Here is a 27,783-nt window from a genome sequence, read left to right on the forward strand (position 1 = left end):
ACAACCGTACCTACAATGTCTTTGGAACGCGGAAGTGAATTGTTGAGGTAATTAGTACCTTTTACAGGTGACACAGCCTTCTGAACACCAGAAAACCAGAAGAGCACACTGGCTCGGTGAGGCTCTAAATAATGCTGTCAACACCTACTTTTAGTCTTTGACTATTATTCGCCTATGACTGTCCCATTTCGAATTCGATTTTTTTTTTTCGGAAAACTTCCTGTGTGCGTCTTTTAGAACTCTCCAGATGCTCATGCAAAAAAATCAGATCGATATCAGATTGAAAACCCTCAGAAAGCCATGCTCTAATGTAAGGTATTGAACTTGCCAATAATCAACAATATGGATCTCAAATCGTTTAATATCAGTTATTAGAAGTCAACTATGTTGGGAGGTCATCTGCGTATTACATCACCTAGACCAGGCGTTCTACGACCAAATTTTCGTTCTAATTTTGAAAAGAGGGTTATTGTTATTCATAATTTAAAATTTATTACATCTTTTAAGAGTATCAGAAATGAATTAGTAGAAAAAAATTGATTACCATTCGAGATCTAATTGTCCCAAGTGCTATTCATCATTAATTAGATGTAATAAATAACTGCATCGAATTGTTTGAAAAGTTTTGATCCAGGCTTGGTTACAAAGCATGTTTAGACATGTTAATGACGTAAATCATATCCTTAGCCAGGTCCATAACATTGTAGACAAACTCGCAACAATCTTAATCATTAATGTCAATTCTGGATTTCATTGGGATTTAAAAAATAAATAAATCAAAATTTTTTGGTACAATAACCCACACAAGAAGGATGTTTTTGAGGACTTCTCCACATTGTTCTATCGAAATATTTCCCAACCATTCATTTATTTCCCGCCATTTATTTGTAGTATTTATGGAACTACGAAAAAAAAACTGCCAAAATTTGCTACATAACATAATCCCTCGATACATTAAAATGTCAATAACTTGAAGATTATGAATAACTGTGAACATTTTGACGGTCCCATCACATTCCATAGATTCTCTATCTCTTCAAGATGAATGTTTCTCTAAGGCGAATATCCATCATGCTGCATATGCGATTTGGCAGCCAAAATTCCCTAAGATGAATTTTTGGGAGACAGTTCTCAAAAATATAGCTCAAAGGATGCCATGTTTTTCCCGTAGTTTTTGGGATACTTCATAGCAACATCTTCATTAGTTTTCCTCAACATGAATATCTCCCTAAGCTGATAGTTCCTTGAAGATTCACCTTAGAAAGATTGCTCTCTAAGATGAATACGCATTTGACCACCCAACAAAGTCGATTGCGAATTTTGGACTTTTTGCCATGGCAGACGAAGACGTGCGTGCAGGCATGTTTTGAAGATCTTGGATCTTCGAAGACATTCGATTTTTATCAATTCGTTCTCAGGTTTGGCGACAAAATCAGCTTCTGTATCATGTTTGTTCAGAAATTCTGGATGGTACACCGCACAGTGAGCAATTCCGCCAATAATTTCCTAAAATCTTTGGCGTCATTGCCAGCCGCTGCGAAGCTAGTGGACGCGATTTCTGCTTCCTGATATGTTTGTCAATATTTCCCAGGTAATAGATAGGTTTCACTGTTTGGTCAGTTGCACTGATCTCTCTGGCCACGTGAACTCAGCGATGTAGCCACTAGTGAGCGATGGAACCACAAGGCTCTCCGGGTCATTGGTAATTCGAAGCTAGGGGTTTCTTTCGATGCTTTGATTGTTGGTTAATAGTGCCAAGAAGTTGTAGATGCCGGAATAGGCTTAACCCGACGTCTACAAACTGCCGCACGGAGTCCGTTTCGGTCGTGGTGTGGTGCCTTGATCACGCACGCTTCTAAACGAAGTTGCTTCACTTTTTTGGCCATCGCGGTTAGAGTTCGACTGAGTAGAGGTGTTAAATTTTGGTCTGCTGACTCATGGGACACTATTATTGAAAGTGCAATTAGTGTTTCGTTAGTACGGGTTAGTCCATTTTTTTTAATGCTAATTTACAGACTGTCCGACTTTCATTTAAGTTTTCGAGATTTTTTTTTAAATATATCGCCCCAATTTTTTGCAGTATCCTATAGCTAAAGTATATCCTCAAAGCCGTGTGAAGAAAGTTTTCCGCGAAAATGGTCTAATAAACTCCCCAAGAAGCCTGAGAGTCAAAAGAAAGGAGAATAATCGAAGTACCCGACTTTAGGTCCCACTTGTCATTGTACAAAAACAACAACACCCGCTATTGCTATCGATTCGTTATATTTTGCGGCGTATATTCGCTTCGATATTACACTGAACGGTACTGCTCGCTAGCTCTAATCGTCTGCTGACAGCGTTGGTGAGTCTACTGCGAGCGTAAAGGGAATGGAGTAATAACATTTACACATGCTTGCTTGCTAAACCTTAACCTACCGGGAGCACTTTGGCTGCACAACGATGATTACAAAACATATAACGATATAAACTTATAAAAAAACACATACACACATACAATAATATATCCTTCGCGCCTATCTGATATCACGGTTCAACACGTCTCGCCCTTTTTCTGACTCGCATTATTTCTTGCTGGACAGCTGCCCGATCATGTTTTCGACCTTTGCCATCAGTGCGGAATCGTTGCAGTGGTCGTGAATCTTCAGCAAGCTGTCGATGTCCTTCTGCATGAACGCGATGGTCGCCGCGTCGGCATAGCAACTGCGCGGGGGGAGAAAGAACACAATTTTAAACACCGTTACCAACGACTTCTACACTAGTGATGTGCTCTTTGGAGCGCACCCGCGACACCGATCCGACTATTGGGTCGTTCGGGTATTGATAGTCCGACTCCGACTCCGGCAAAATCTGAACCGCTAGTTCCACCCGGAGTCGGAGTCATTTGGAGTCGGAGTCGTCCGGAGTCGTCCGTAGGCCTCCGGAGTCGTTCTGAGTCGTCTGGAGTCGCCCGCAATCGTTTGATGTCGTTTGAAGTCGGAGTCGGTCGGAATCCGGGGCCGGAATCGGAGTCGGTCGAAGTCAACAGGAGCCGTACGGTGCAATGTGCTTGTGACCAGGCATTTCATTTCAATGTGTTTTTTTGAATGTCTTTACTTTGTGCGTGAATTTCGTATACACGCCATTGTTTCGAAGGTCTACTCCGGCCCTGTCTCCGGTCTCCGGAAGTCTCTGACTCCAACCGATTCCGGACGACTCCGAACGACTCCAACAGACTCCGGACGACTCCAGACTAGTGATGGGAAAGTTTTCGTCGGAATCGATTGCGTCTAGCTCCGAAGTTTTCTAGAATCGATTCCGGATAGTAGGTCCGGAATCAGTTCCGGATAGTAGGTGCGGAATCAGTTCCGGAATCTGTTCCGGAATCGGCAGCGGAATCGGAATTGGTTCCAAAATCGACTCTAGATTCGACTCCGGAATTGGATTAGGTTCGGAAATTTGCTCATGGATTTGAATTCGGCTCGGGAATTACCCGGAATAGGAATTTGCTCCGAAATCAGAATTGGCTTCGAAATCGGAGTCGGTTTAGACGTCTCCATAAGAATAGGCGTTAGGGTCCAATGATGCTACGTATTGATAGCCGCAGAGAATAAAAATTTACTTGCAAACGATCGACTCTCATGGAGATTCCCGAACTGATTTCACTTCTGATACTTCTTCTTTTTGATTCAAGAACTTATTCTCATTCTGGAGCATATTTCAATTCTCGAGACAATCCTGATGCCGCTACCGGAGCAAATTGCGATTCCCAGATCGATTCCGCAGCTGATTTTCGAATCAGATCCGAAGTCAACTCTGGGAATCGGCTCTGGAGTCAAATTCGGGAATCGGCTCCGGAGTCAATTTCGGGAATCAGCTTCGAAGTCAATTCCGGGAATCGGCTCCGGAGTCAACTCCGGAATCGTCTCCGGAATCGTCTCCGGAATCGAAATCGGAATCGTCTCCGGAATCGTCTCCGGAATCGAAATCGGAATCGTCTCCGGAATTGATTCCGATCACAAAATCGAAATCGGGTAGGTCCGATTCCGAGCTCCCACCACTACTCCAAACGATTCCTGACGACTCCGGATGACTCCGACTCCCAACGACTCCGGACAACTCCGGGCACTTGATACGATTCCGGTCAATTCCGAACGACTCCGGCTAATGCTGGACTATTCTACGCACTAGTGACTTACCCCGCCCGCAGATACCACTTCAGCTTCGTTTCCTCGCCGCACCGGGGCAGATACTTTTTCGCCTCGGTCACGTTCTGCTTCGCCAGGCACACCTCGACGAACGGTTCGTACCCGATCGCGCTCTTCTTCGCCCGCCCGAGCTTCTCCAGCTCCTCCCACTGGTAGTTGTCCGCGTACGTCTGCACCCGCAGCCACCAGAAGCGCCGGTCGGACATGCGGAACTCGCTCTTGAGCTTTTCCGCGTACCGCTGGTCCCCGAGCTGCAGCAGCTTGCGCACCATCGCGTGCAGCGCCAGCCCGAAGAAGTCCTTCTGGTACTTGTCCTGCAGCAGCTTCTGGTGCCGGATCAGCTTCTTCGTCTCGTCCGCCAGGTCGGCCTCGACCGGCTTGCCCGCCTTGCGGTAGTTGCCGCTGATGTCCGGTATCGAGGCGTCCAGGTTGCCGAGCTGGAGCGCCTCGCGCAGCGCCAGCTCGGCCTGCGACAGAAAGTCGTCCTCCTGCGAGTGGATGTCCTTCAGCGTGGACAGGCTGTTCAGCTGGCAGTACTTCTTGTACAGGTTTTGGGCGAGCGGGTAGCGCCGGATCGTCATGTGGAACTTGGCGAGCGCGGTCGTGTTCTTCATCTCGAGGATCGCCATGTAGATGAGGTCGATGTCGCCCGACTGGGTGGCGGCAATCAGCGCCTTCTCGCACGCGCCGAGCTTCAGCAGCAGCGGCACCTGCAGCTTCTTCTTCGTCTCCATCTCGAGCAGCTACGGGGTAGGGGGTAGAAACCGCATTTTTTTTTTAAATTCGTGTTCAACAAAAAAAACAGCACAGGCATGCGTTTTACCGTAATGGCGAGCTTCGTTTTGCCGATCTGCTGCGCTTTGTCGGCCACGTTCGCGTACGACATCGGTTCGCGCAGGCCGGCGCTAGAGAATTTAGCCGCTATCTTGCGCGCCACCTCGTCATCGTCTGCAAAGGAGGACAGAGATCGGTTAGTAAAAGGCTTCTCGCGAGCATCAAGCTCCATTTTGCTACCTACTCTTGTCGTGCGTAATCTTCTGGAACGCCCAATGCTCAAGGATGCGCGTCTCCTGCAGTTTCAGATACTTGGCGATGTGGATCGACAGCCCGTAGTACTTGCGGAACACCAGCCGATCCAGTATGACGACCGGCTGCAGATGGTTGAACCTGTTGGGGGAAGATTTTTCCGTTGAGAAAAAAAAAAGGTGAACTCGTCTCATATTCTCCCTCCCTCTCGCTGGTGCTTACTGCTGTATGGTGATCGGGATGCCCACGTTCCGGTCGCGCAGCACATTCAGCACCTTGAGCGTGCGGCACATCGTGATGTAGTCGGTGCAGTCGTAGCCGGAGAGGAAGCTCTTGCCAAAGTACGCCGCCTGTATCAGGCACTTCTGCGTGCTCGGGTCGAACTCGTGGCCGGCCGCCTGGACGCAGTCGGCGACCGCGGCCGGCAGCCGGTGCTGTATCAGGCACAGGTACTCGTCCGACTGGTGGCTCCGGTCCCGGAACTTCCGGTGCGCCTCGAACAGGAAGCTCGCCGGCTCGGAGATGTTGATGCCGAAGATTTTGCTCGTGCTGGGCGGCACCCGCTGCACCAGCTCGTGGCAGTAGTTGGTCAGCACGCGCACACAGTCCATCTCGGGGATGAGCGCCACCGGCGTGTCGTACGTGTACACGCTCGATTCGCCGCTCGCCCCCACCACCAGCAGCAGGTGCGCGTAGCAGACGATGACGGCCTGCCCGTCCGGCCCGGTGCTGCCGTCGATGCACCACACCAGCTGGTTCGCCTGCTCCTGCCGGCCCGTCGCAAACTCGCAGTACTTGCGCTTCAGGTCCCACGAGCCCATCCAGAGGCAGCCGGTGTTGGTCAGCAGCGCGACGTGCTCGTGGTCGAACGAGACGGCCAGCAGGCTGATCGACTGGTAGTCGTGCCGCATCGCGGGCGTCGTGTTGCTGAACGCGTTGTCGCCGTGCCGCACGAGCGTTATCTCGTTGCCGGACGCTAGCAGGCAGCTGGTCGTGCGGTCCTTGCATACCATCTCCCAGCAGGTGAGGCTGCTGGTAAGGTCTGCAATAGCGAAAGAAAGAACAATGACTCACTGCGGAGGGAATTGCGCGAAGGGCCGGGCTTACTGAGCAGCTCCGAGAGCGGGCGCGACTTCGGATCCTTGATGTTGTTCAGGATGTAGATCTTAAACCCGGACGTCATCACGGCCACGCCCGTGCCGGAGGCGGAGGTAAAGATGCGCGCGTCCGCCACGTCCGTCACGTCCTTGCCGACGCTGAACTTGTGCACAAAGTTGCCGAACATGTCGTGCAGGAAGATGGTACCGTCGTCCTGCACCCCGATCAGCTCTTCCGTGTCCGACCAGCCGAGCGTGACCAGATTGCCGCAATCCCACTGCAATTTGTAAAACGAAGGGGCGTGTGTGTGTGAGTGGAACATAGGGTAAAGTGATCGGGGCACTAGTTACATTGATGGAAGAGAGCAGCTTGCCCACACAGTTGAAGATGCGTATGATCGGTCGTGTGCTGGCGCCCCCGTCCAGCTTGACGAACTGCTTCGGATCCTTGACGACGGCGATCGGACCACCGTACGGGGCCGCATACACGCGCATATGCTCCAGGTTGATGCTGCCCGGCCATTCCATGGTGTAGAGTTCGATTTTGCTGTGTCGGGGAAAGGATACGCGTTAGAGGGCGGAAATGAAGGGGGCGGTTAGCCAGGGAAATACTTTACCGGAAGGCATTGCCCTGTCCCAGCGTGAACCAGTCGCCCGTATTGCATAGCAGAGACATTGTAAAGCGTCTTAAAACTACACAAACACACACAAACACAAACACAAACACTATACTAAAAATTTACACTTTTGTTATCAATTTCCCACCCCTTTGGGAATGCCCGAGCTGGTTCGTGTTTTCCTTCCCCCCCTTTTTTACTATGAGTTTGGGAAAAGATGAATCAGAACAACAATAACAATAACAAATGAGCTGTCAGATACCATATGATCAGCGTAAACGTCAGCGTTTAAGGTTTTGTTTACATTTTGTAGATGCATTTGTGGCGAGCGTGAAAATTCAAGCTTGTTCGTGCTACCCACAAGAAAAATAATTCATGTTATTGAATAGCATTCATTTTGGGACCATTTTTGTTCTTATTCGTTCTTATTCGTTCTTTCGTTCTGTTTTAATAGTCGAATGATCGGTGCGTTGATTCATGCAGCCATTGTACAATGCCATGAATGACAGCCCTTTAACCTTGTTGTCAACAACCACACATCTGGAAACGGATTTTGTGAATAAAACTTTCCATTGCTTTTACGTCAACAAATTAGAACGATTCTCAATCCTCTTTTTCGTCTGAAGTAGTGATGAACGAGTCGACCCGAACCTATTGCGACGGAGCGACCCGGTGTCGTTGGGGTCGACCCGAAAGGTACTAGTAGGTTCAGTAGGTGCAACGGCTCCGGTAGGTGCAAAAAAGCATAAGCGACTCGAACCCGTTGGTGCACAGAGTTTGGGTCGCGTCGGGCCAAGGTGGCATTCCGACCCGTGGCAGCGATTTCGGATCGTCCCGAATGATGAGTAATAATGAGGTGTGAGAATGTATCAGCGACTCCGACCCGTTGGTGCAGCGAGTTTGGTTCGGGTATTGAACCTACCTTGACCCGATCCGACTCGAACTCGGGTCTATAAAAATGTTGCGGGAACATTTGTTGCCAAATCGTATGGACGAACTGTCAATCACATGCTGTGGAAACATTTTGATGCAAGAGAAACATTTGCAGATTTGATTCCGACTCCGACCTATCGCACCCGCTGCACCCACGGGTTGGAATCGATGACAACTGGCTCGCACCCGACTCCGGATCGGATTGTGAAATGAATCGTACGACCCAACAGTCTGAATTGATACTGGAATTTATAGGAATCCTAAGCAACTCCCCAAAGCCAGTTCTAGTTGTAAAAGTTCTCCCCAGATCTAGTTCTAGCGAAGCATAACTTCAATGCGAAACCATACAACAGTACTGAGGAAAGGAGAAAGCTCTCAAAGCGAAGAAAGCTTTGCTGTGTGGCTATCCCATCAAAGATGGCGCCACCAGCTTGTTTGCTATTTTAAGAAAGCACGAGTCGTTTGTCGTCTGCAGAACAAAGTCTTTTTAGATTCCTTTTAGGTTGAGAGCTTGAGCCGTTTAGAATCCGTTTAGTGGTCGTTTATTGGATTTGTGTAACTTGAGATAGTTCAGAAAAGATGCAGTTGACAGTTTATACATAAGGCGAAAGGCCATGAGAGTGACAAAATACTGACAAATTTTTCAAAACGTGATCTTTTGTCACTTTTTTGAGTTTTTGTCAAAATTTTGTAACCTGGAGCAGCCAGGAAAAAAAGTTGACAAAAGTTGACAAAAGTTGACAAAACTTGACGTTCGTGAAAAAGCGTAAACAAATATCTATTTGGCGCAGTTGTGACCCATTGCCATGATAATAATGTTAAAATGCATGATTCTAATTGATTTATGTACCTATTTAGTAATTTTTAAACAAAATATCGATGATATTCAGATGTTGGAGCTTTTTGTCGTTCTTGTGTATATTTTTGGTGCGGCCACGAGAAAAGCTCTTTTTTGCATTTGACAAGCAATTTTGACAAAGTTGAAAAAAATTTCAACATTTTGTCACCTCCGTGGCCACGCGCTAATAGTATTAACAGCAGGCGGAATGACGTGCTCCGGACCAAAATATACAAAATCCCAAGCGCCAAAGATTAAACTTAAACGACTGGATCAAATATCTGTTGTGGATAGACGTGCCGAGCCCTGGATTCGCCGTAGCAGTTGCGCTGCTGCTGGTCGACATCCAGGAATCGACACTGCGCTCACGCACACTAATACGCCGCACTTAGCGATACGCGCTAAGTGTGTGCAGAGCGCACCTAACGCAGGAGTGTGTAACAGGCTACCGGTCGAGCAGGGCTCCCGGTAGGGCTCACGGTGCGGCTTGTGCGCGCGGCCCCATACATCATTGTATTGTGTTTTGTATCATTTAATATGTGTAATAAAGGTGTAAAAGTTCAAACATAAAAATATCCATAGAAAAAAAAAACGAAAGCTCCATAGTTTCATTGGTTTGTTCAATAGATGGCGTATTACAACAACTCATCATTATATTGCTGTCCTTTTTTTGCAATGTGTTTCGACAAGTGTCATCTAATCATGACCTTTTTAGCCTTCCAACTTTCCGTCCAAAAATTTATATGAATGGTCGTGTGGTCAGATATGTGGATATCGACACCAACGACCATTACTCAAATCTCATTTGCTTCAGTGCTGGTGGTTTCCATTGGAGTTTAGTATTTAAACAATCCCCAAATAGCCAGAATTGCTTAAGCAGCTCATTTTGGCACGCTAAAGATCGCTGCTCTAATTCGCCTTTTGCAGTAGATAAACAGTATCAAAGTTCTATGTGGGTCTTTAAAACAGCGCCTAAGCAGCTTCCTTATGCCACGATTCCAGGGATTATTTTTCTGTGTGTTTTATTTTCAAGCAAGCGTCATCGATGAAATATACAACAAGATTTGTTTCGTTTAAACACATATGTATATTTTTAAAACTTTTGTATTGATGAATTACACAAAATTTTACACAATTTACTGATAATTCACAATCACTTCACTCAATATTCCTTCTTTAATTAACTTATCTAACTTGTACAGCAGCAATGAGATGATTGACGACGTCTCTCTTTGACACTTTGACAAGATCCACCTTGTACCGATGCCATGCATTAAAAAGCTATAAAGTTCCACCAAGTTCGATACACACTCTTAACAAGCCTTAAAGTTCTATCATGAACCCTACACATAGTGCTAATCAGCCGCAAAGTTCCAAAGAGTACCATGTGCCTGTTAAAAAGCTCCATAGTTCCGCAAAGTACCGTCTATCTCTTAATCAGCCACAAAGTACGACATCGGAACGATTTTTCGTTAAACAGCCCTAAATCAGCTATAAAGTACGAGCTGGCTATTTGGGTCGTATCGCCGTTCACTAGAACCCAGCCAAAGAACTATCTAGCGATGCATAACTTCATTGCGAAACCATACAACGGTACAGAGGGATTGAGAAAGCTCTGAAAGTGAGGAAAACTCCATTAGCTCCTACAAACAGATGGGGCCACCAGCTTTTTGCTATTTTTAGAATGCATGAGTCGTTCACCGTCTGCTAAACAAAGTCTTTCTATATTCCGTTTAGGTAGAGTTTGAGTCCTTTAGAACCAGTTTAGGGGTCGTTTAGTGGATTTGTGGCACTTGGGCATTACTAAAATCTGTGCGGTTGACCATTCTTATAGATTTTGGCTCGGAAAGTTCTTGGGTAAGTAATCTATGGCGCTCGGGCTATTAATAAACTTAAGAAAGAAAACAAAGCCATCCCTAATAGCCATAATTGCTTAAGCAGCTCATTTTGACACGCTAAAGATCGCTGCTCTATTTCGCCTTTTGCAGTAGATAAACAGCATCCAAGTTCTATGTGGGTCTTTCAAACAGCGCCTAAGCAGCTTCCTTATGCCGCGATGCCAGGGATTATTTTTCTTTGTGTTTTATTTTCAAGCAAGCGTCATCGATGAAATAAACAACAAGATTTATTTCGTTTAAACACATATGTATATTTTTAAATCCTTTGTATTGATGAATTACACAAAATTTTACACAATTTACTGATAATTCACAATCACTTCACTCAATATTCATTCTTCAATTAACGAAACTAACTTGTGCAGCAGCAATGAGATGATTGACGGTGTCAGACTTTGACAATTTGACAAGAGCCAACTTGTACCGATGTTATGCATTAAAAAGCTATAAAGTTCCACCAAGTTCGGTACGCTTTCTTAACAAGCCTTCAAGTTCCACTATAAACCCTACACATAGTGCTAATCAGCCGCAAAGTTCCAAAAAGTGCCATGTGCCTGTTAAAAAGCTCCATAGTTCCGCAAAGTACCGTCTATCTCTTAATCAGCCACAAAGTACGACATCGGAACGATTTTTCGTTAAACAGCCCTAAATCAGCTATAAAGTACGAGCTGGCTATTTGGGATACCGGTCCTGGAACTGATCACAAACTCACCCCGGTGCAGGAACCATTACTCCACCTATACCGATCCAGGAACCGTTACCAAACCCGTACCGGTCCTGCAACAGCTCCTGTTTCAAATCTTTTCCGGGAACTGTTTCGGATTCGGAATGAATCGGATACCTAGTCCAGCCCTGGAACGGAACTCAACTCAACTAGAAAAGTTCCCAAATGTACACGGTTCCACTGAACGTAAACATTGCTGTTCGCTAGCAGAAAGGTTAACTGTCAAATTGGCGTTCGGCTTGTTTCACAAGGGCGCGCCCGTTCAATACAAACCGCTCCTCTAACGAACTTTTGGCGCCGTTGGCAAAGGGACGCACGGCCGTACGCGAAAACAAAAAAGCCATTGACCGGTAAGCACGGTATAACTAAGACTTTTTTTTTAGTGGAAAACCGATGTTTTTGCAATATTTCGTAAGAAAACAGACCCCATTTTGTGGCGTGAAACGGGGCGACGCTGGAATGTAAATAGTGACGCGGGCTTTTTTTTTGACTAACAACATCATGTCCAAACGAACACTGCCGCTGTGGCTGCGGGCCGGCAAGAGCGATGCAGATCTCAAGAAGAATGTACAGTGCGCCGTCGTGGCAGAGCCGTTAAATGAAAACAACAAACCAGCGGTACCAGCGCCGGAAGAGGAACCACCGAAGCGACGCCTGCGAAGCAACTACCAGGTGGAGGAAAGCAAGCAGCCCGACCTGCGGGTAGAATATCTCCCGTTCGTCAGCTATACCGGGGCGATCGAGTACTACACCACCTTCCAGGACGTCGCGTTCAGCTGCGACCAGATGACGCAGTGGGTGGAGCAGCAGCAGCAGGACGGCCGGCCGATCCCGATCGCGTTCGATCTCGAGTGGCCGTTCAGCTTCCAGACCGGCCCGGGCCGGACGGCACTGATGCAGCTGTGCGCCGCCCCCGACCGGTGCCTGCTGCTGCAGCTCTCCTGCCTGCAGAAGCTGCCCGCCGCCCTGCTGCAGCTGCTCTACCATCCGCGCGTCCTGCTGCACGGCGTCAACGTGAAGAACGACTTCCGCAAGCTGGCCCGCGACTTCCCGGCGGTGAGCGCGGACCGGCTGATCGAGCGGTGCGTCGAGCTCGGCCAGTGGTACAACCGGCTGCACGGCACGACCGGCATCTGGAGCCTGGCCCGGCTGGTCGAGCAGGTGCTGCGGCAGCGCGTCAGCAAGGACAAGCGGGTCCGGATGAGCAAATGGAACGTGCTGCCGCTGTCCGACGACCAGAAGCTGTACGCGGCGATCGATGTTTATGTAGGTTTTTTTTTTTATTCTTAGTTTTTTGCTTCGTGTTTTTGTGACACTGTTTTTGTAACGTCCACTTCCCGCCCGTTTTTTTTTGTTTGTCTGAGACCGTTGCGGAATCAGAAACGTCAGAAATGACGCAACCCCACCGTCGTGTCGTCAGATGTTATCAGCTTTTTTTCCGTTTGTTTTCGTTTCGTGCCCGGTGATTGCAGGTTGGCCAGTTGCTGTACATTAAGCTGGCGGAGAGGCAGCGCCAGCAGGAGGATGCTGAAAACAGTGCGCCGGAAGTAAGCCCTGAGATCGAGCGGAAGAAGTATTAACGTCCACGGCCACACCGACTGCCCGGAACTGCCGAGAGAGAGAGAGAGAGACAGACAGACAGACACAGAAATCTCATCCCAAAAAACACTCATCCTTGCCGCACCATGTCCCGCCTGGTGCACGTGCTGCGGGCCGGACGACTGCCCTACCAGCGGGCCCTGAAGCTACAGCAAACGATCGCCAGCCAGCTGCAGCAGCAGCAGCAGCAGCAGCAGCAGCAGAACGCCTCACCATCACCACCCTATCGCCACGTGCTGATACTGACCGAGCACGAGCCCGTCTACACGATAGGCATCCGGACGCGCGGCTACGACGAGACGGAGGAGGGCCGGCTGCGCGCGCTCGGGGCCGACTTCGTGCGCACCAACCGGGGCGGGCTGATCACGTTCCACGGGCCGGGGCAGCTGGTCGCGTACCCGATACTGGACCTGAAGCACTTCCAGCCGAGCGTCCGCTGGTACGTGTGCCATCTCGAGCGCACCGTGATCGAGCTGTGCCGGCGGTACGGGCTGCGGGCCGGCACGACGGCCGACACGGGCGTCTGGATCGGCGACCGGAAGATCTGCGCACTGGGCATACACGCGAGCCGGTACGTGACGACGCACGGGCTCGCCCTCAACTGTGACGTCGATCTGGGCTGGTTCGGGCACATCGTACCGTGCGGGCTGGTCGGCAAATCGGTGACCTCGCTCGCGCACGAACTCGGGAACCGGTCGGACTTGGGGGTGGACAGTGTGGCGGACGGGCTGCTGGACTGCTTTCGCGCAACGTTCGAGTGCGAGCTGGACGAGCTGGATGCGGGCAGCCGGGCGAAGCTGCTCGAAGGGATTTAGCCAGGACGAACCAGCGATTTGAGGGGAAGTCATCTCAGGAAGTAATGTGTTGCCGTAAGGGAGGGAGTGTTTTAATGCTTTAAGCAATGTTTGGAATACAGTCCGAGTTGTTTTGATATGTTAAGCGCGTGTTTCTTAATTTATGCTTCTAAAGGAATTCGGTTGAAGAATAGGAAGTTCTTTGCAGGCGCAAAATCGATGAAAAACGGATCTTACAATTTTTCAATGTATTATGCTTTTGAAGATGTGTATCCAGAATACGATTAGAAATGATTCCACCGCGTGTTTTTTTTTAAATTAAATTTACTTTGAGGTCTGGCCAAGGAACTCACAGTTTTGCCTGCCACTCTGTTTACTCTTCCAGCGATAAAAGCAGTTGATTTTTCTGTCCCACCTGGTTGGACTCCTCACCAGCGATGTTTTCCCATTTCTAATGGTCTGGTCTTAATCTTCAACATACTCAAGGGCCGTCATAACAAGAGAATCGTAACTATTTAGCAATTCTGATCTTCCATTAATGCATCTGCAATTTTCCACTAGTTACATCAGGTCGCACAAAATGGCTTCATCAACGAACCATCTGTCCAGCACAACCGTAGCCAGTCGTTTGCGTGAGATCTTCTGGTCGACTTCTTCGCAAGAATGTCCTCAAGAGAGTTCCGCATTTGTGGTGTTGATCTCTGGAGCCCGCCCATGACTCCGATCCGACTCCGAGAATTGTTAGCCCGATTTCGACTCCAGCAAAATTGTAATCATTAGTTCCGTACGGAGTCCCTAGTCGGAGCAGTCCGAAGTCGTAGTCATCCAGGTTGAAGTCGTGCGGACCTTGTTATCAGGCATTTCATATATTTGTGATTTTTTTGTCTTTCATTTTGCGCGTGCACTTCGTGTACAGGCATTTATTTCAAAGCCCGACTGCGACTACGGCCGATTCCGGACAACTACGGACGACTTTGACTCCGGGTGACTCCGGAAGACTCCGAACGACTCCGGACGACTTCAAACGACTATGAACTACTCTGACTCCGGGTGACGCTGCACGACTCTGGACAACTCTGAACGACTTCGAATAACTCCGGACAACTTCGAACGACTTCGAACGACTCTGGACGACTCCGGGCAACTCTGAACGACTCTGGACGATTTTTATTCCGGGTAACCTGATTCCGGGCGAGTCCGACTCCGGGTGACTCCGGACAACTCCGGACGACTCTGAACAACTCCGGACGACTCTGAACGACTCCGGACGACTCTGGCTCCGGCTGGCTCCGGACGACGCCGCATAATGCTGGGCGAACCTACCTTCCAGAGTCCCTTCTGAAATTATCGGCGTCGGATCGGAGTCGACTCCGGATTTTTGGAAACTTTATCCATCACTATTCCTTGGCTGTGTAATTTTTTCCTCGACAATGGCCAAGCCAGTCATCTCCAACAAATCCAACCAGCAAGGAGTTTTCTTACCGGTTCATTCGCAAGAACTTGTGGAGTTCGTCTAAGCCCAGACAAACTCTACGAAACGCAATTCTCCGTAATTCGTTCCATTCAGTTGGAGCATGCCAGCGCCTTCCTTTTACATAGGAGCCTTTGCCGAAGGACCTTAAAGGAACTCGGTATTTGTTCTTGAAATACTAAGCAAGCTTAGATCGTAATGAGACTCATTCACTCGATATCTATCCCAAGAACGGACTAAATTCGATTGCAGCTCCAAACGCCGTTACATCCTGGCAATTAAAGTGAAGTTAGAATTTGAACTATTTGTCCTTTTCGACGTACAACAGACATCTTTAAAAAATCGACGAATGGCTGGGTAATCTCACACGAGGATATATCCTACGATGCCTAACCTTGCCCTGTCAACACCTTGGATAAACCGTTCCAGTGTGTGTGTGTGTGTGCGCCGTCTGTATCGTGTTTCGAGCAGTGCCCGACTGCTCGATTCCACTCGAGTATGGTTGTTTATAGTTTTCTTGGGTGTTTTTCCCCCTCTCTTTCTTCTGTTTGTTGTACGGCCCGTCGCACGCCAGTGTGTTTTGTAGCAGCTCACAGAACGGCGCACCGTGCGTGTAGGTCGCATTGACCCAAACCCTGCGGAAGTTTGCCCGAAATCGTTCCATTGCACTCAGTGGCGGTGTTTTTTTTTTTTGGTAGTGGTCCCTGGTGCTGTTGCTGCGATTCCGCGCGCGGGACGCTGCTGTTTTTGGTCCGTGCATTCCGTGGATGATGTCAGAAGAATTGGCCAGCAGCTGCTGCTCGTTTGGCGCTTCGTCGTCGTCGCACGCATAAACGAAGGCTTGGGAGTGTGTGCGCGCGCGCGCGTGTGTGTGTTTTTGCGTGGGCATTTTGTGTGTTGCCGCCGGGGGTAAGACATATTAAGCGCTGTGCGTTCGGGGCAGCCAACCTTCGCCTACCTCACTTACATAAAAGGAAACGATGAAGTAATCCCCACCCGCTCTGATTTCGTTTCCCTCGTCTTCTTCCGCTTCTTCTTCCGCGGGTCGCCCGCGCGCGCCATTGGCCTCGGCTCGCTCGCTTGCTTTGTTCTAGCCCAGTGCAGTGTGTGGCCAGGGAACGCTTCGAACGTGGATTCGCTCCGATCCCGGCGAGTCGCCAATTTGCAGTAGCCACATCGCGAAACATCCCCTACGCACGCACACACGCACACCGAAAGGACCAACAACAAAGTGCAAGTGTGTTTGTGTTGTGTGCGTGTGTGTGCGAGAGACAGAACAATCAACCCCCGTCAACAAGAGACAAGCCCGAACGGAAGCACCCCGAGTGTGACAAAACCCGCAGCGAAACATCTGCCAGGAAGAGCAGGTCAGGGAACGCGCACCACCAGCCCAGTCGCGCGCTCAGTCAACCATCAACCATCAGGAAAAGCAAAATGGTAAGTTAAAGAAAGTCAATTTCATTTGCCCCCGTTTGCAACAGCAAGGAAATCCCACAAACAAACAAAAAAAAAACAGATCTTTAAAATGCGACACACTCTCTAACGGTCACCGGGCGACGACATGGGTTTTCGCATCACAATCAATACGCACGCACCAAACCATTAGGCGCCAATGTATTGGAATACATGAATAAATCTGACCAGCAGGGAATAATTATACGAAAAAAAAAAGAAAGAAGTATAACAAACGGGCAGGGTAATTGGCCTTCGGTTGGGCGCGGAAAGGTGCGCCCATACTTCAGGTGCGCTGTGTGTGACACTTAAGAAACCGCTGGGATGGTGCCTACATTCATTCGCTCCCCTGCCACACGCACGGGAGGGTTGTAATAAAACAACAAACCTCGCCCTCCCCCCCCCCCCCCATCGGTCCACCCCCTCACTGAGAAGAAAACAAAATACTGTGTCGAGGTTACGGGCTTTTTTGGATCCACTTCTCGAGCAGTTCAGCTCAGTGGCACTAAACTGCACTGCTGAGATTTATGAAGGTAACCTCAACACAATTAAAGCAGTAACTCATTTAGCAAAGAAGCATTTTTTGTTGTGCTCTAAATACAGTAGAACGTCGATTATCCGGGCAGCTCGGGACCGGACGGTTGCCGGTTAATCGATTTGCACGGATAATGGTTCAAGAAATGTCAAATTCATATAAAATCCACTAGTTTTATGATTAATTCACATTGAATCAATCGATTAATCATTAGTAGAATATTATTTTAATCAACAGCTATAACAGCTTTAACAGCTGTTCATGAACAAAAAAGGAATTTCGAAAATACCACTAAACACTACAAAGCTACACAACAAACTGGTTGCCCACTTGACTATCGCTGCAAATATTCGCCGTACGTTTGAACAGCTGTCACATTTATGCGCACGGTTAAGCCGCCCGCCGGTTAATCCGCCCCCGGATAATCGACGTTCTACTGTAGATTGAATGAATGACAGTGGAGTGTAACTGAAAGCAAGAATGATAGAGCAAGTAGAGAAAAAGTTAAAAACATCTGTAATAATAATATTTGTTTATGTTGCATCTAAAGCGTCCTTCGATTCGATTTCAAATAAAAAGTTGATAAATTCTAAAGAATTTAGTTTTCTAAGTTGTTGAAATTATAAACGTATTAAATGTTTGGACTGAGAGTCTGTTACGTTCTCGGTAAAAGTTCATCATATACAATTTTTTGACATATTAGTTTTAGTACATATGGAACCCCACACAACGAGTTTAATCCGTTCCAGTGACTCACTCGCTATACGAAAAACTCATTATGCGAAACACTCTTTTTCCTTCGAATTTGTCTGAAAAGTAATGGAATTAGCGCTAGGAACGAAAATGTGCTCGTAAAAATGGCATATACGCATCTGAAAGCATGTATCCTGTCTTCATAATACCTTTACAATACAGTCGTTGCCGCTCAATTTTGACACAAACTCAACTATTTTTGTCTCGTAGGCACCAATCTGACACTGTGTATTCCGAAATTATTGAAATTAAGTAAATTAATGAAAATTTTATTGATTTAATTTAAAATATAACAATCGGTTTGCCTATTTTGGAAGTTTTAGTGGAGTGAAAAAAAAATGGCTTGCATTTTCAGGTGTAAACACCGGCTCTAGAATTTATAACATTTAATTACTTTTTCTCAAAAAAATAAAAACAATAATATATACGATTTATGTATTTTTTATGTGATTTAAAAATACAATTGTCAATTAGGTGGCAACGACTTTAATTCGGGTATATTTTTAGTTCATTGTTGTTATTTATCATTATTATTGATCAAATTGCATAAAAAATTGGGCGATTGTTTTAGTCTTTTTGTTTAGTTTGTTTATACCTGCTATACTTGGAGTGGAACCTAGTGGAAACGGTCACCTTTATGAGCAAGTAGATCCAAAAAAACGCGCTAGAAACACTCGTCTACATATACGCCACACACTTGTTCGCCACACCTGATTATACGACACAGTTCCACCTGGCAATAGCTTTGTATTAAATGATGCTTAGTATCGGAACGCTTTTTTTCCTGAGTTAAAATCAAAACTAAAGTAAATACTCAATTCTAATCGATCATTATTTTGTTTTCACATCGGGACCGAAACATGTACCAGGAACACAAAAGATATTGCTCGTTATGCGAGATTTTATTCGTTTTAAGAGAGGTATTTGTTGGGCATTTGGATTTTCTCGTTATGCGAAAAACTCATTCTACTCTTTGGCTGTTCTGTTGTTGGCTTTGAGTGACTTATAACTTTATGAGATTCATGTTTGATAAATGTAAATATTTAAAATTTGACATGAATTTTAGTGTTTTTTTTTTGTTTTTCTGACAATGTGCTCTGATAACGATTTTTTAAATATCCACCTGAGCACGTACCTTTGTATTGAACTGTCATTTCTAAACAGCACGGATATGTGGGCATCTGAATAAAAGGTACCTGGATAATCGGCGATTCTCGGCTAGGATTTTGAAATGCACACTCACAAGTATGGAATGAAAGCAAAAATAGTACTCACTCAGCACTGATAATATAACTATTTCTTTCATACCCCTACATGAAGTCGATCCCCATCGAGTTAAATATTTGTTGTAGGTAAACCATTTTTTAAAATAATTAATAAATGATTTTTTATCACCCCAAATTTAAAAAAAAACGAAAACATTTACCAACTTGCTTTTACAAAGCATCAAAAATATCATCCTTGATTTTTTCTGATGTTCGATAATATCCGCAGTTCAACACGTCGCCGATTTTTCTCCATACAAAGCGATCGATTTTTTCGATCGAAAAACGGTGCTGAGGCCCAATGCTTTCTATTTTTTTTATACCGTAAGCATGTAATATCGACCATATATTCTCGTCTATTTTAGTAATTGATTGAGGATTTTTTTTTCATTTTATGATAAAAATAACAATCTATTTGAAATTTTTAATGGCTCGAATTTGACACGAAAGAAAGCACAATACGAAAAGAAGCAGAAGGGAAATGTCATTCTCCATACAAAATGTATGGAATACCCGGGTATGTGGGTTGCCAACTTACGGGGTAAAGTTAAAAAAAAAAATCAAAATAAATTACTTACAGTTTGTTGAAAATTACAATTTATGCACCAATTAAAGACGCTACGGAAAATAAAAGCAATGAATCAAACGTTATTGCAGTTTAAAGTTGAAAAAATACCCGAAAATCCAGTTACCAACTTAAAGGTTGATTGTAAATCGTTTCAAACACATTGTTTTTCTTTTTAAAAAACTGCCAATAATTTTCTAATAATAAATACTGAGTTGAGCAATATTCAGTTAATTTAACGCCTAATTGTTTGCATCGAAAACAAAATTAAATCAGCTCAGAGTTGCCGAACACTGGATTAAATCGATTAGCACCGAAGCAAGGGGGGATCATTGAGGGCGCCCAGCACAGCATACACACACACACACTGTCAGGCGCAAGAGCAAAACAGAAACGCTACGGGACGAATGGGAAGAACGGGACACAACAAAAGAAAGAGCGAGACAGAGCAAATCGTGGCGTCTCTTATCGGTGGGGCACACTTTTCGGGGCACACGAATAAAAACCATCCCGCACGGGGTCGCACAAAATCAATAGGAGGTCGCGTTTAGTGGGCCACGCAAGAAGTAAACCATCCTCCGTCCAGCGCACACGGTGCTGCAAGCAACGCAAGTGGCAAACCTAAATCTACTGTGCGGTGACACCGTGTGCTAGCGTTTGTTGTGAGCATTTTCCCGTCCTCCAGCACCGTCCCGCCGCAAGTAATTAAGTTTCCCCTTTTTCCCCCTTTCCCCTTTCCCGTTGCCGTGTGTATAATAATGTGTAACGTGTGACACTTTTTTTTGTTGTTTGCGTTGCAGAACCCGAACGTGGTGACGCGCAGCAGCGCCAAGCAGTCGAAGGTTCGGACCCGCGCCCAGCAGGCAGCAACGGAGGCGGAGCAGGAGGAGCGGCGGGTGAAGCTGTACGGTGGCTATCGGTCGACCGGCAAGGGCAGCATAGCGGAGGCGAAGAAGCAGGGCAAGCTGAGAATGTCCGCCACCAGCCAGAACGGCACGGGGGCCGGCGGCGACCAGCGCCGCAGCTCCGACTTTACCGAGGTGCAGCTGAAGGACATCTTCCAGAACGCGCAGAGCGGGGCGCGGACGGTGCGCGGCCCCACCGGCATCCTGTACGACGAGCGGTTCGCGCTGCACCGCTGCCTGTGGGACACCAACTATCCGGAGTGCCCGGAGCGGTACCTGCGCGTGATGGAGCGCTTCACGATCGGGCAGCTGGTCGACCGGTGCCAGTTCATAGCGCCCCGGCCCGCCACCCGGGCCGAGCTGCTGACCAAGCACACGGCCGAGCAGATCGAGCTGCTGGCGCAAACGCACGGCTCGCAGGACGAGCCCGAGCTGGAGCGGCTGAGCTCGCACTACGACGCCATCTTCATCCATCCGGTAAGCCAGCACTCGCCCAAAGCGAACCCCCACTAACATTTTTTTTTTTTGGTTTATCCAGACGTCGTACGAAACGAGCGTGCTGGCGGTCGGCAGCACGATCCAGCTGGTCGAGAGCGTGTGGAGCGGGACGGTACAGAACGGGATGGCGATACTGCGGCCGCCCGGCCACCACGCGATGACCGCCGAGTACAACGGGTACTGCTTCTTCAACAACGTGGCGATTGCGGCCCAGCACGCGCTCGACCATCTCGGCACGCAGAAGATACTGATCGTCGACTGGGACGTGCACCACGGGCAGGGCACGCAGCGGATGTTCTACTCCGATCCGAGGTGAGGTTCGGGATGGCGTCGCCCCATTTTGTGCTCTTTTTTTAAAATCCATCTCATCTCGTCCCCGCAGGGTGCTGTACTTCTCCATCCATCGGTACGAGCACGGCACGTTCTGGCCGAACCTGCGCGAGTCCGACTTTGACTACGTCGGCACCGGCAAGGGCGAGGGGTACAACTTCAACGTGCCGCTCAACAAGACGGCCATGACCAACGGCGACTACCTCGCGATCTGGCAGCAGCTGCTACTGCCGGTCGCCACGGAGGTAAGCAAGCAAGCGGGTTCTTTTCAGGCCAACAGAAAACAAGGAGAGTCAACGAAATGCGTTCTAGAACGAAGATTCGCCTGCCCTATCTCTCCTGGGGCAGCGCGATGACCGGGCAGAAAACTAATCAGCAATCAGACTGTCGCCGAAACGAACGAAGACACACCGCCGCCGCCGACATCACAATCATCCCGCGGTCCCGCAGTTTTACGATAGCGCGATTGTTTTGCGCGAATTTATTAGCCTGCCTGTGGGCCATGTTTGCATCGTTCCTTTCTTTCTTTCTTTTGTTGTAACATTTTTTGCTTCTATTACTTCCAGTTCCAACCGGAGCTGATAATCGTATCGGCCGGCTACGACGCTGCGTACGGATGTCCAGAGGTGTGTGTTTGTTGATTTGACGTAGTTAACTAATCGTCGTTTTTTTCTCTCTCTCTCTCTCTCTTCTTTCTTTTCTTTCCCGCTATTCCTTTTCCCCGTTTTTGCGTTGTGTGTTTGTGTGAATGTGTTTTTTTGGATTTTTGCGGACCTTCCGCGGTTTTATCTCTGTTTCTGTGTCTCCCATCTACTGCCCACCTCACGGCATACAGTTCGCTCCCGAGCTGATTATCGTGTCGGCTGGTTATGATTCTGCCCTGGGCGACGAAAAGGTAGCCACCGGGAAACAGTGCTTTCCAGTGTTTGCTGGCAATGATTTATACTTATTTTTCGCTGCTCGTTTGGGTGTATCTAACTCTCTAACTCTAATGACTTTGGCGAAACAGTAACACATCATTACAGCTGGCACGATAACTCACAGACATACACACTAAACTTCCTCATTATGTCACGCTCATGTTTGTTAGTTACATGTGGTTTCCTTCCTTTGGCCGTAGTTCTTTTAACTAATTAATACACATTTGTTAGGACTATAAATACAGTCGCTGTCGCTAAATTTCGGCTCTTAGGTATCAAGTTTTGCCTGTGAGGCATCAATTCTAGACTCTTGTAGGTATCGTGATATATTTACAAGGTTTTTGAGGTGATTTATGATAACTATAACCTTACATTACAACCACACTACTGAAATCGTGTAATTTGATAGTTTTTTGCGCAAATAATAATGAAATTAACATACAGTGGAATCTTTATAAGGTGAATCTTCAAGGGACCGTCAACGTCAAAGAAAACTAATGAAGGTGTTGCTATGAAGAATCCAAGAAACCACGAGAAAAACCTGGCATCCTTGGACCAATATGTTGTTTTTTAAGCAAGATTATTCCCAATGTGAATGATCTCAGTAGTGAGGTATTGAGTCTCATGTCATATTAACTCTGAGTTGTGGCAGCAATTCATATCTAAGGCATGTGTAAAAAGTAATAAGAAACACTAAAATTGAAAGGCTTATCCCATCCGATGTATAGCTTAGACATTGATCCTTCAGATTGCTGTCTCTTCTGCTCTGATGGAGTCGATAAACTGGCTGACCAGTTCTGCTCCAACTACAAAGTAGTTAGCAAAAGGATCGCCGCATGGAAAGCGGCCACAGATTAATGATGAACAATAGTTTGACCATTGAATGCATTATCAGATTGTCACAATTAAGCTTCTTTTTCACAAAAAAATTTCACAAACTTATTTGTAGTCCACATAACTTCCTAACATCATAACATACAATCGAAAGGCAAAATTTCTTAACTAAGATATTGTTCGCTCGTCATTTGGGTCTAACAGGCATTGATGTGTCTTCATTAATAATGTGCACCCTGGAGCGCACTCACGACTCCGATCCGACTCCGACTATTGTTAGTCCGATTCCGACTCCGGCAAAATGTCGGCAAATGTAGTCGTTCGGGACGAAGTCGTTTGAAGTCCGAATCGTCCGAAGTCATAGTTATCTAGGTCGAAGTCGTCAGGAGTCGTCTGAAGTCGTCTGAAGTCTTCCGGAGTCGTTTGAAGTCGTCTGAAGTCTTCCGGAGTCGTTCAGAGTCGTCTGGAGTCGTCTGGAGTTGGCTGGAATCGTCTGGAGTTGTCTGGAGATGTCTGGAGTCGTCTGGAGTCGTCTGGAGTCATCTGGAGTCGGAGTCATTCGGATTCCATTGGAGTCGTTCGGTGTAATGTGCTTGTTATTAGGCATTTCATTTCGCTGTGTTCTGTTTTTGTCTTACGCCGACTCCGGACGATTCTGACTCGATTCCAGACGACTCTGGACAACTCTGGACGACTGCGAATGATCCAACTCCAGACGACTCTGAACGACTCTGAATGACTCCGAATGTCTGCGACTCTGGATGACTCCCGATGACTCTGGACGACTCCGAATGACTCCGACTCTAGACGATTCCGGGCAACATCAGACGACTCCGGATGACTTCAGACAACTCCAGACGACTCTGGATGACTCCGGCTGATTTCGGACGACCCCGCGTAATGCGAACCTGCCTTCCGGAGTCGGGTTGGAGTCGACTCCAGATTTTTGCCATCTTTACCCATCCCTAGTCTTCATGCTTTCGCCGAATCCTTTCAAAATTCCTCTCTCACCCATTGCTCCACCCATGCCTGCAACCTGTTCTTTCGCTACCGTTAAGCATCTCTTGTCGGTGCTTGTCAGGCCTGCTTACTAATCTTCACTGTTTCCATCCGCTTTCCCCAACCTCAGGGCTGTATGGAAATAACGCCCGCGTTCTACTCGCACCTGCTCAGCCCGCTGCTGCTGATGGCGCAGGGGCGCGTCGCTGTCGTCCTGGAGGGTGGCTACTGTCTCGAGTCGCTTGCCGAGGGCTGCGCGCTCACGCTCAAGACGCTGCTCGGCGATCCGGCCCCACGGCTGGCGGAAGCGCTGCAGCCCCCGTCCGAGAGCATGCAGGCGTCCATCCTGAACTGCATCTACAGCCACCGGAAGTACTGGAAGTGTTTGCAGCTGTACGAGCTATACGAGTAGGTTTAAAAGCGTTGACAGCCCAATATATTCCAAGTATAATAATGTATTGCTCTGTGTTTGTTGCTTTCCGCAGCCTGGAGGACTACAACAACACCAACCCGCAGGACAACTTCCACAAGGTGATCAAATGCTACGTGCCGCCGGAACCGCCGGCCCAGCCCGGCCGGTACGAGACGCGCAACTGCTACCCGGTGCAGTCGGCGGACGAGCGCGCCCGTATCCAGGAACGGCTGGCCCGGCTGCACCTCGCCACCGATCTGAGCTTCCCGCCCGACCGCGTCTGCTACGTGTACGACGAGCTGATGCTCGAGCACCGCAACAGTGCGGAAAAGTGGCACCCGGAGCAGCCGGAGCGCATCGCGAAGATCATGCAGCGGCTGACCGGGGACTACCAGCTGGCGCAGCGCATGAAGCGGCTGCCGGGCCGGCTCGCCACCACCGAGGAGCTGTGCCTGGTGCACGGGCCGGAGCACGTGCGCCTCATCGGCGAGGTGTGCCAGTCGAGCACGATGAAGCAGGCGGCCGACCAGTACAACTCGATCTACTTCCACCCGAGCACGGACGCGAGCGCCCGCATGGCGACCGGCTCGGTGCTGACCGTGGTGGAGGACGTGCTGGAGGGCCGCACCCGGTCGGGCGTGTGCGTGGTGCGCCCGCCCGGCCACCACGCGGAGGCGGACACGCCGCACGGCTTCTGCATCTACAACAGCATCGCGGTGGCGGCCCGGCATGCGGTCAAGCGGTACGGGCTGCGGCGCGTCCTGATCGTCGACTGGGACGTGCACCACGGCAACGGCACGCAGCACATCTTCGAGCAGGACCCGCACGTGCTGTACGTCTCGGTGCACCGGTACGACAATGGGGCGTTCTTTCCGCGCAGCACCGACGCGGACTACACCGTCGTCGGCAGCGGGCCGGGCCGGGGCTTCAACGTCAACATCCCCTGGAACCGGAAGGGCATGGGCGACCCGGAGTACGTGGCCGCGTTCCACTCGGTCATACTGCCGATCGCGTACGAGTACGAGCCGGAGCTGGTGCTGGTGTCGGCCGGGTTCGATGCGGCGATCGGCGACCCGCTCGGCGGGTGCCGCGTGACGCCCGAAGCGTACGGCCACTTCACGCAGTGGCTGTCGGTGCTGGCGGGCGGCCGGCTCGTCCTGTGCCTCGAGGGCGGCTACAACGTCAACTCGATCTCGCACGCGATGGCCATGTGCACGAAGGCGCTGCTGGGCGATCCGCTGCCGATGCTGCTGCCGGTTAGCGGCACCGCCCGCACGCCCCCGGCGACGCACGCGTCCTGCTGCGAGACGCTCTGGAACGTGCTGTCCGTGCAGCGGCTGTACTGGCGGTCGCTCTGCTTCAACAAGAAGCTGCCGAGCAGCGAACCGCTGCTGGAGGAGACCGGCAGCGAGCTGATCGAGGCGCTCGACAATATGACGCTGAGCGAGCGGGGCGGCACCGACCAGCAGCAGCCGCAGCAAACCACGTCCACCCCGTCCTCGTCGTCCGCTGCTACGGCTGGCAGCAGTGGGGGTGAGCAGGCGGCGGGCAGCTCCAAACAACCGTCCCAAACGCTGACCGAGTTTTTGGAGGCTAACTTAGAGGTTCGCAGGCAAATCGGTGGGTGGATTGTTCAACCATCAATACTAAACAAAGCTTCGATCGTTACAGGCACTGCAGAACGAGGAAATGTTTGCCGTAATACCGCGCCGTGACTGTCCCCATCTGAAGCTGCTGCGACCGGAAACGGCCCCAGAGGGTAAGGCTACCGTGTGTGTCTCCTTTCATTTTCCATGTGTTAATGTTACTCCTCCCCGCAGCAATCGACACGCGCACACCGTGCAGTGACTGCGGCGCGGAGGTGGAAAACTGGATCTGTCTGCTCTGCTTCGGCGTGTACTGCGGCCGGTACGTGAACGAGCACATGCTGCGGCACGGTACCGGGGCGGCCGACCATCCGCTCGCCCTCAGCTTCGCCGACCTGTCCGTCTGGTGCTACGGGTGCGACGCGTACATCGACCATCCCGCCCTGCACCACTACAAGAACCTGGTGCACCAGGACAAGTTCCACGAGCCGCTCGTCTGGTCGTACGGCAGCGACCTCGTGCTGGACGTCGTGCCGGGCAGCACCGGCCGCAAGGCGGGACAGGACTGATATTGGCCGGACGTCTCGAAGGTGATCTTTCGAGTGTTGGTGCTGTTTCTGCTGAAAAACATTCTCGTCGGTTACCTGAAGTAGGCAAAAGAAAAAAAAAACAAACAAACGCCTCCCAGGGATTGCGCTAGCCCTTGCTTGCGCCTTGCTTTAAAAAAAAACAACTTGCATTACTGCGTTTCCCAGGAGTTCTCATGGTTGTGGGACACTTCCTTGACTCTTTCTTACGGGAAGTAAACCTTATATGATGGAAATGGGATTCTATGGAAACCTTTTTGTACAAACTCATTGGAAATTCGTATTGGATTTGTCTAACAAGGGTGCTATTAGAGTCCAATTCCCATTACATTAAGTTCATTTCAAGTAGGAAGGAGTCAATAAAGTGTCCCACCGCTATGAGAATTCCTGGAAAACTCTGTACTGGGGAAATGGGGATGTACCACGGGTTTACAGTACGGTCTGAACGCTTTCCGCCAACCGGTTCCGTTGTAACATATCTTTCCGTACCAAAATGTGCCGGCAGCGGTAACTATTTATCATATATACCATACGTAACGTCAAACTAACGCGTGTCGCCCTGCTGTCCCTACTGTACACAATGTTCGTTCTAATCCGCTGTATGCACAATTTAACGATTCCTATTGAATGTGTGTGTGTGTGTTTTTTTTTGTTCTCAACGGGAGCATAACGATACCGATAAGGGCTACTTACCATAAGTGTTACAGAGAATATATACAGCGTAGAGAGGGATGGGATGTTAATGACTCTTGTACAAATTATGCGTGCAACAGTGCGTGAATGTTTAAAGCAACGGGCAACGGCGAAAGTAGAGTGCAACAGCCACTGGCCACTGTTCAGATTTGGTTTTTGTTTTTCCGGGGTGGGGAAATGTAAAAGTCTGTTGAAGAATTGTGTAATTTGTGTTAAGGACAGTCTAGCTCAAACCAATTATACTGCTAACTAACCATTTGTAGGACAC

The 27,783-nt window shown here is 48.7% G+C and overlaps 4 protein-coding genes across 9 annotated transcripts; 3 read left to right on the forward strand and 1 right to left on the reverse strand.

Moving 5' to 3' along the window:
- Nucleotides 1-2,245: 2,245 nt before the first annotated feature.
- On the reverse strand, nt 2,246-7,147 carry LOC121595546 (vacuolar protein sorting-associated protein 16 homolog). The gene is made up of 8 exons (XM_041919594.1): nt 6,925-7,147; nt 6,659-6,854; nt 6,318-6,585; nt 5,433-6,252; nt 5,203-5,351; nt 5,008-5,132; nt 4,176-4,927; nt 2,246-2,700 (listed from the first exon to the last, which is right to left on the reverse strand). The coding sequence occupies exons 1-8, from the start codon at nt 6,981-6,983 to the stop codon at nt 2,562-2,564; spliced, it is 2,508 nt and encodes an 835-aa protein (XP_041775528.1). The 5' UTR covers nt 6,984-7,147; the 3' UTR covers nt 2,246-2,561.
- Nucleotides 7,148-11,558: 4,411 nt separating this feature from the next.
- On the forward strand, nt 11,559-12,976 carry LOC121588013 (Werner Syndrome-like exonuclease). Of its 3 annotated transcripts, none has more exons than XM_041905494.1 (3): nt 11,559-11,667; nt 11,741-12,583; nt 12,790-12,976. In XM_041905494.1, exons 2-3 carry the CDS (start codon nt 11,819-11,821, stop codon nt 12,895-12,897), a joined length of 873 nt encoding a protein of 290 aa, XP_041761428.1. In that variant the 5' UTR covers nt 11,559-11,667; nt 11,741-11,818; the 3' UTR covers nt 12,898-12,976. The 3 variants fall into 3 exon arrangements, with proteins under 3 accessions (XP_041761428.1, XP_041761437.1, XP_041761419.1); XM_041905503.1 differs by having other exon boundaries at nt 11,560-11,667; nt 11,734-12,583; XM_041905485.1 differs by lacking the exon at nt 11,559-11,667 and having other exon boundaries at nt 11,674-12,583.
- A 26-nt stretch (nt 12,977-13,002) lies between these two features.
- On the forward strand, nt 13,003-13,855 carry LOC121588026 (putative lipoyltransferase 2, mitochondrial). The gene has a single exon (XM_041905515.1). The coding sequence runs from the start codon at nt 13,003-13,005 to the stop codon at nt 13,729-13,731; it is 729 nt and encodes a 242-aa protein (XP_041761449.1). The 3' UTR covers nt 13,732-13,855.
- Nucleotides 13,856-15,700: 1,845 nt separating this feature from the next.
- Nucleotides 15,701-26,894, forward strand: LOC121587998 (histone deacetylase 6). 4 transcript variants are annotated; one of them, XM_041905462.1, is made up of 10 exons: nt 15,701-16,090; nt 16,286-16,618; nt 20,552-21,133; nt 21,195-21,466; nt 21,537-21,729; nt 22,051-22,110; nt 24,368-24,645; nt 24,723-26,253; nt 26,321-26,408; nt 26,470-26,894. In XM_041905462.1, exons 2-10 carry the CDS (start codon nt 16,616-16,618, stop codon nt 26,802-26,804), a joined length of 3,342 nt encoding a protein of 1,113 aa, XP_041761396.1. In that variant the 5' UTR covers nt 15,701-16,090; nt 16,286-16,615; the 3' UTR covers nt 26,805-26,894. The 4 variants fall into 4 exon arrangements, with proteins under 4 accessions (XP_041761396.1, XP_041761378.1, XP_041761387.1 ...); XM_041905444.1 differs by having other exon boundaries at nt 15,768-16,090; nt 16,276-16,618; XM_041905453.1 differs by lacking the exon at nt 22,051-22,110 and adding an exon at nt 22,320-22,379 and having other exon boundaries at nt 15,768-16,090; nt 16,276-16,618.
- Nucleotides 26,895-27,783: the final 889 nt, after the last annotated feature.

Source organism: Anopheles merus, chromosome X, assembly GCF_017562075.2.
Source record: "Anopheles merus strain MAF chromosome X, AmerM5.1, whole genome shotgun sequence".
Lineage (NCBI taxonomy): Eukaryota > Metazoa > Arthropoda > Insecta > Diptera > Culicidae > Anopheles > Anopheles merus.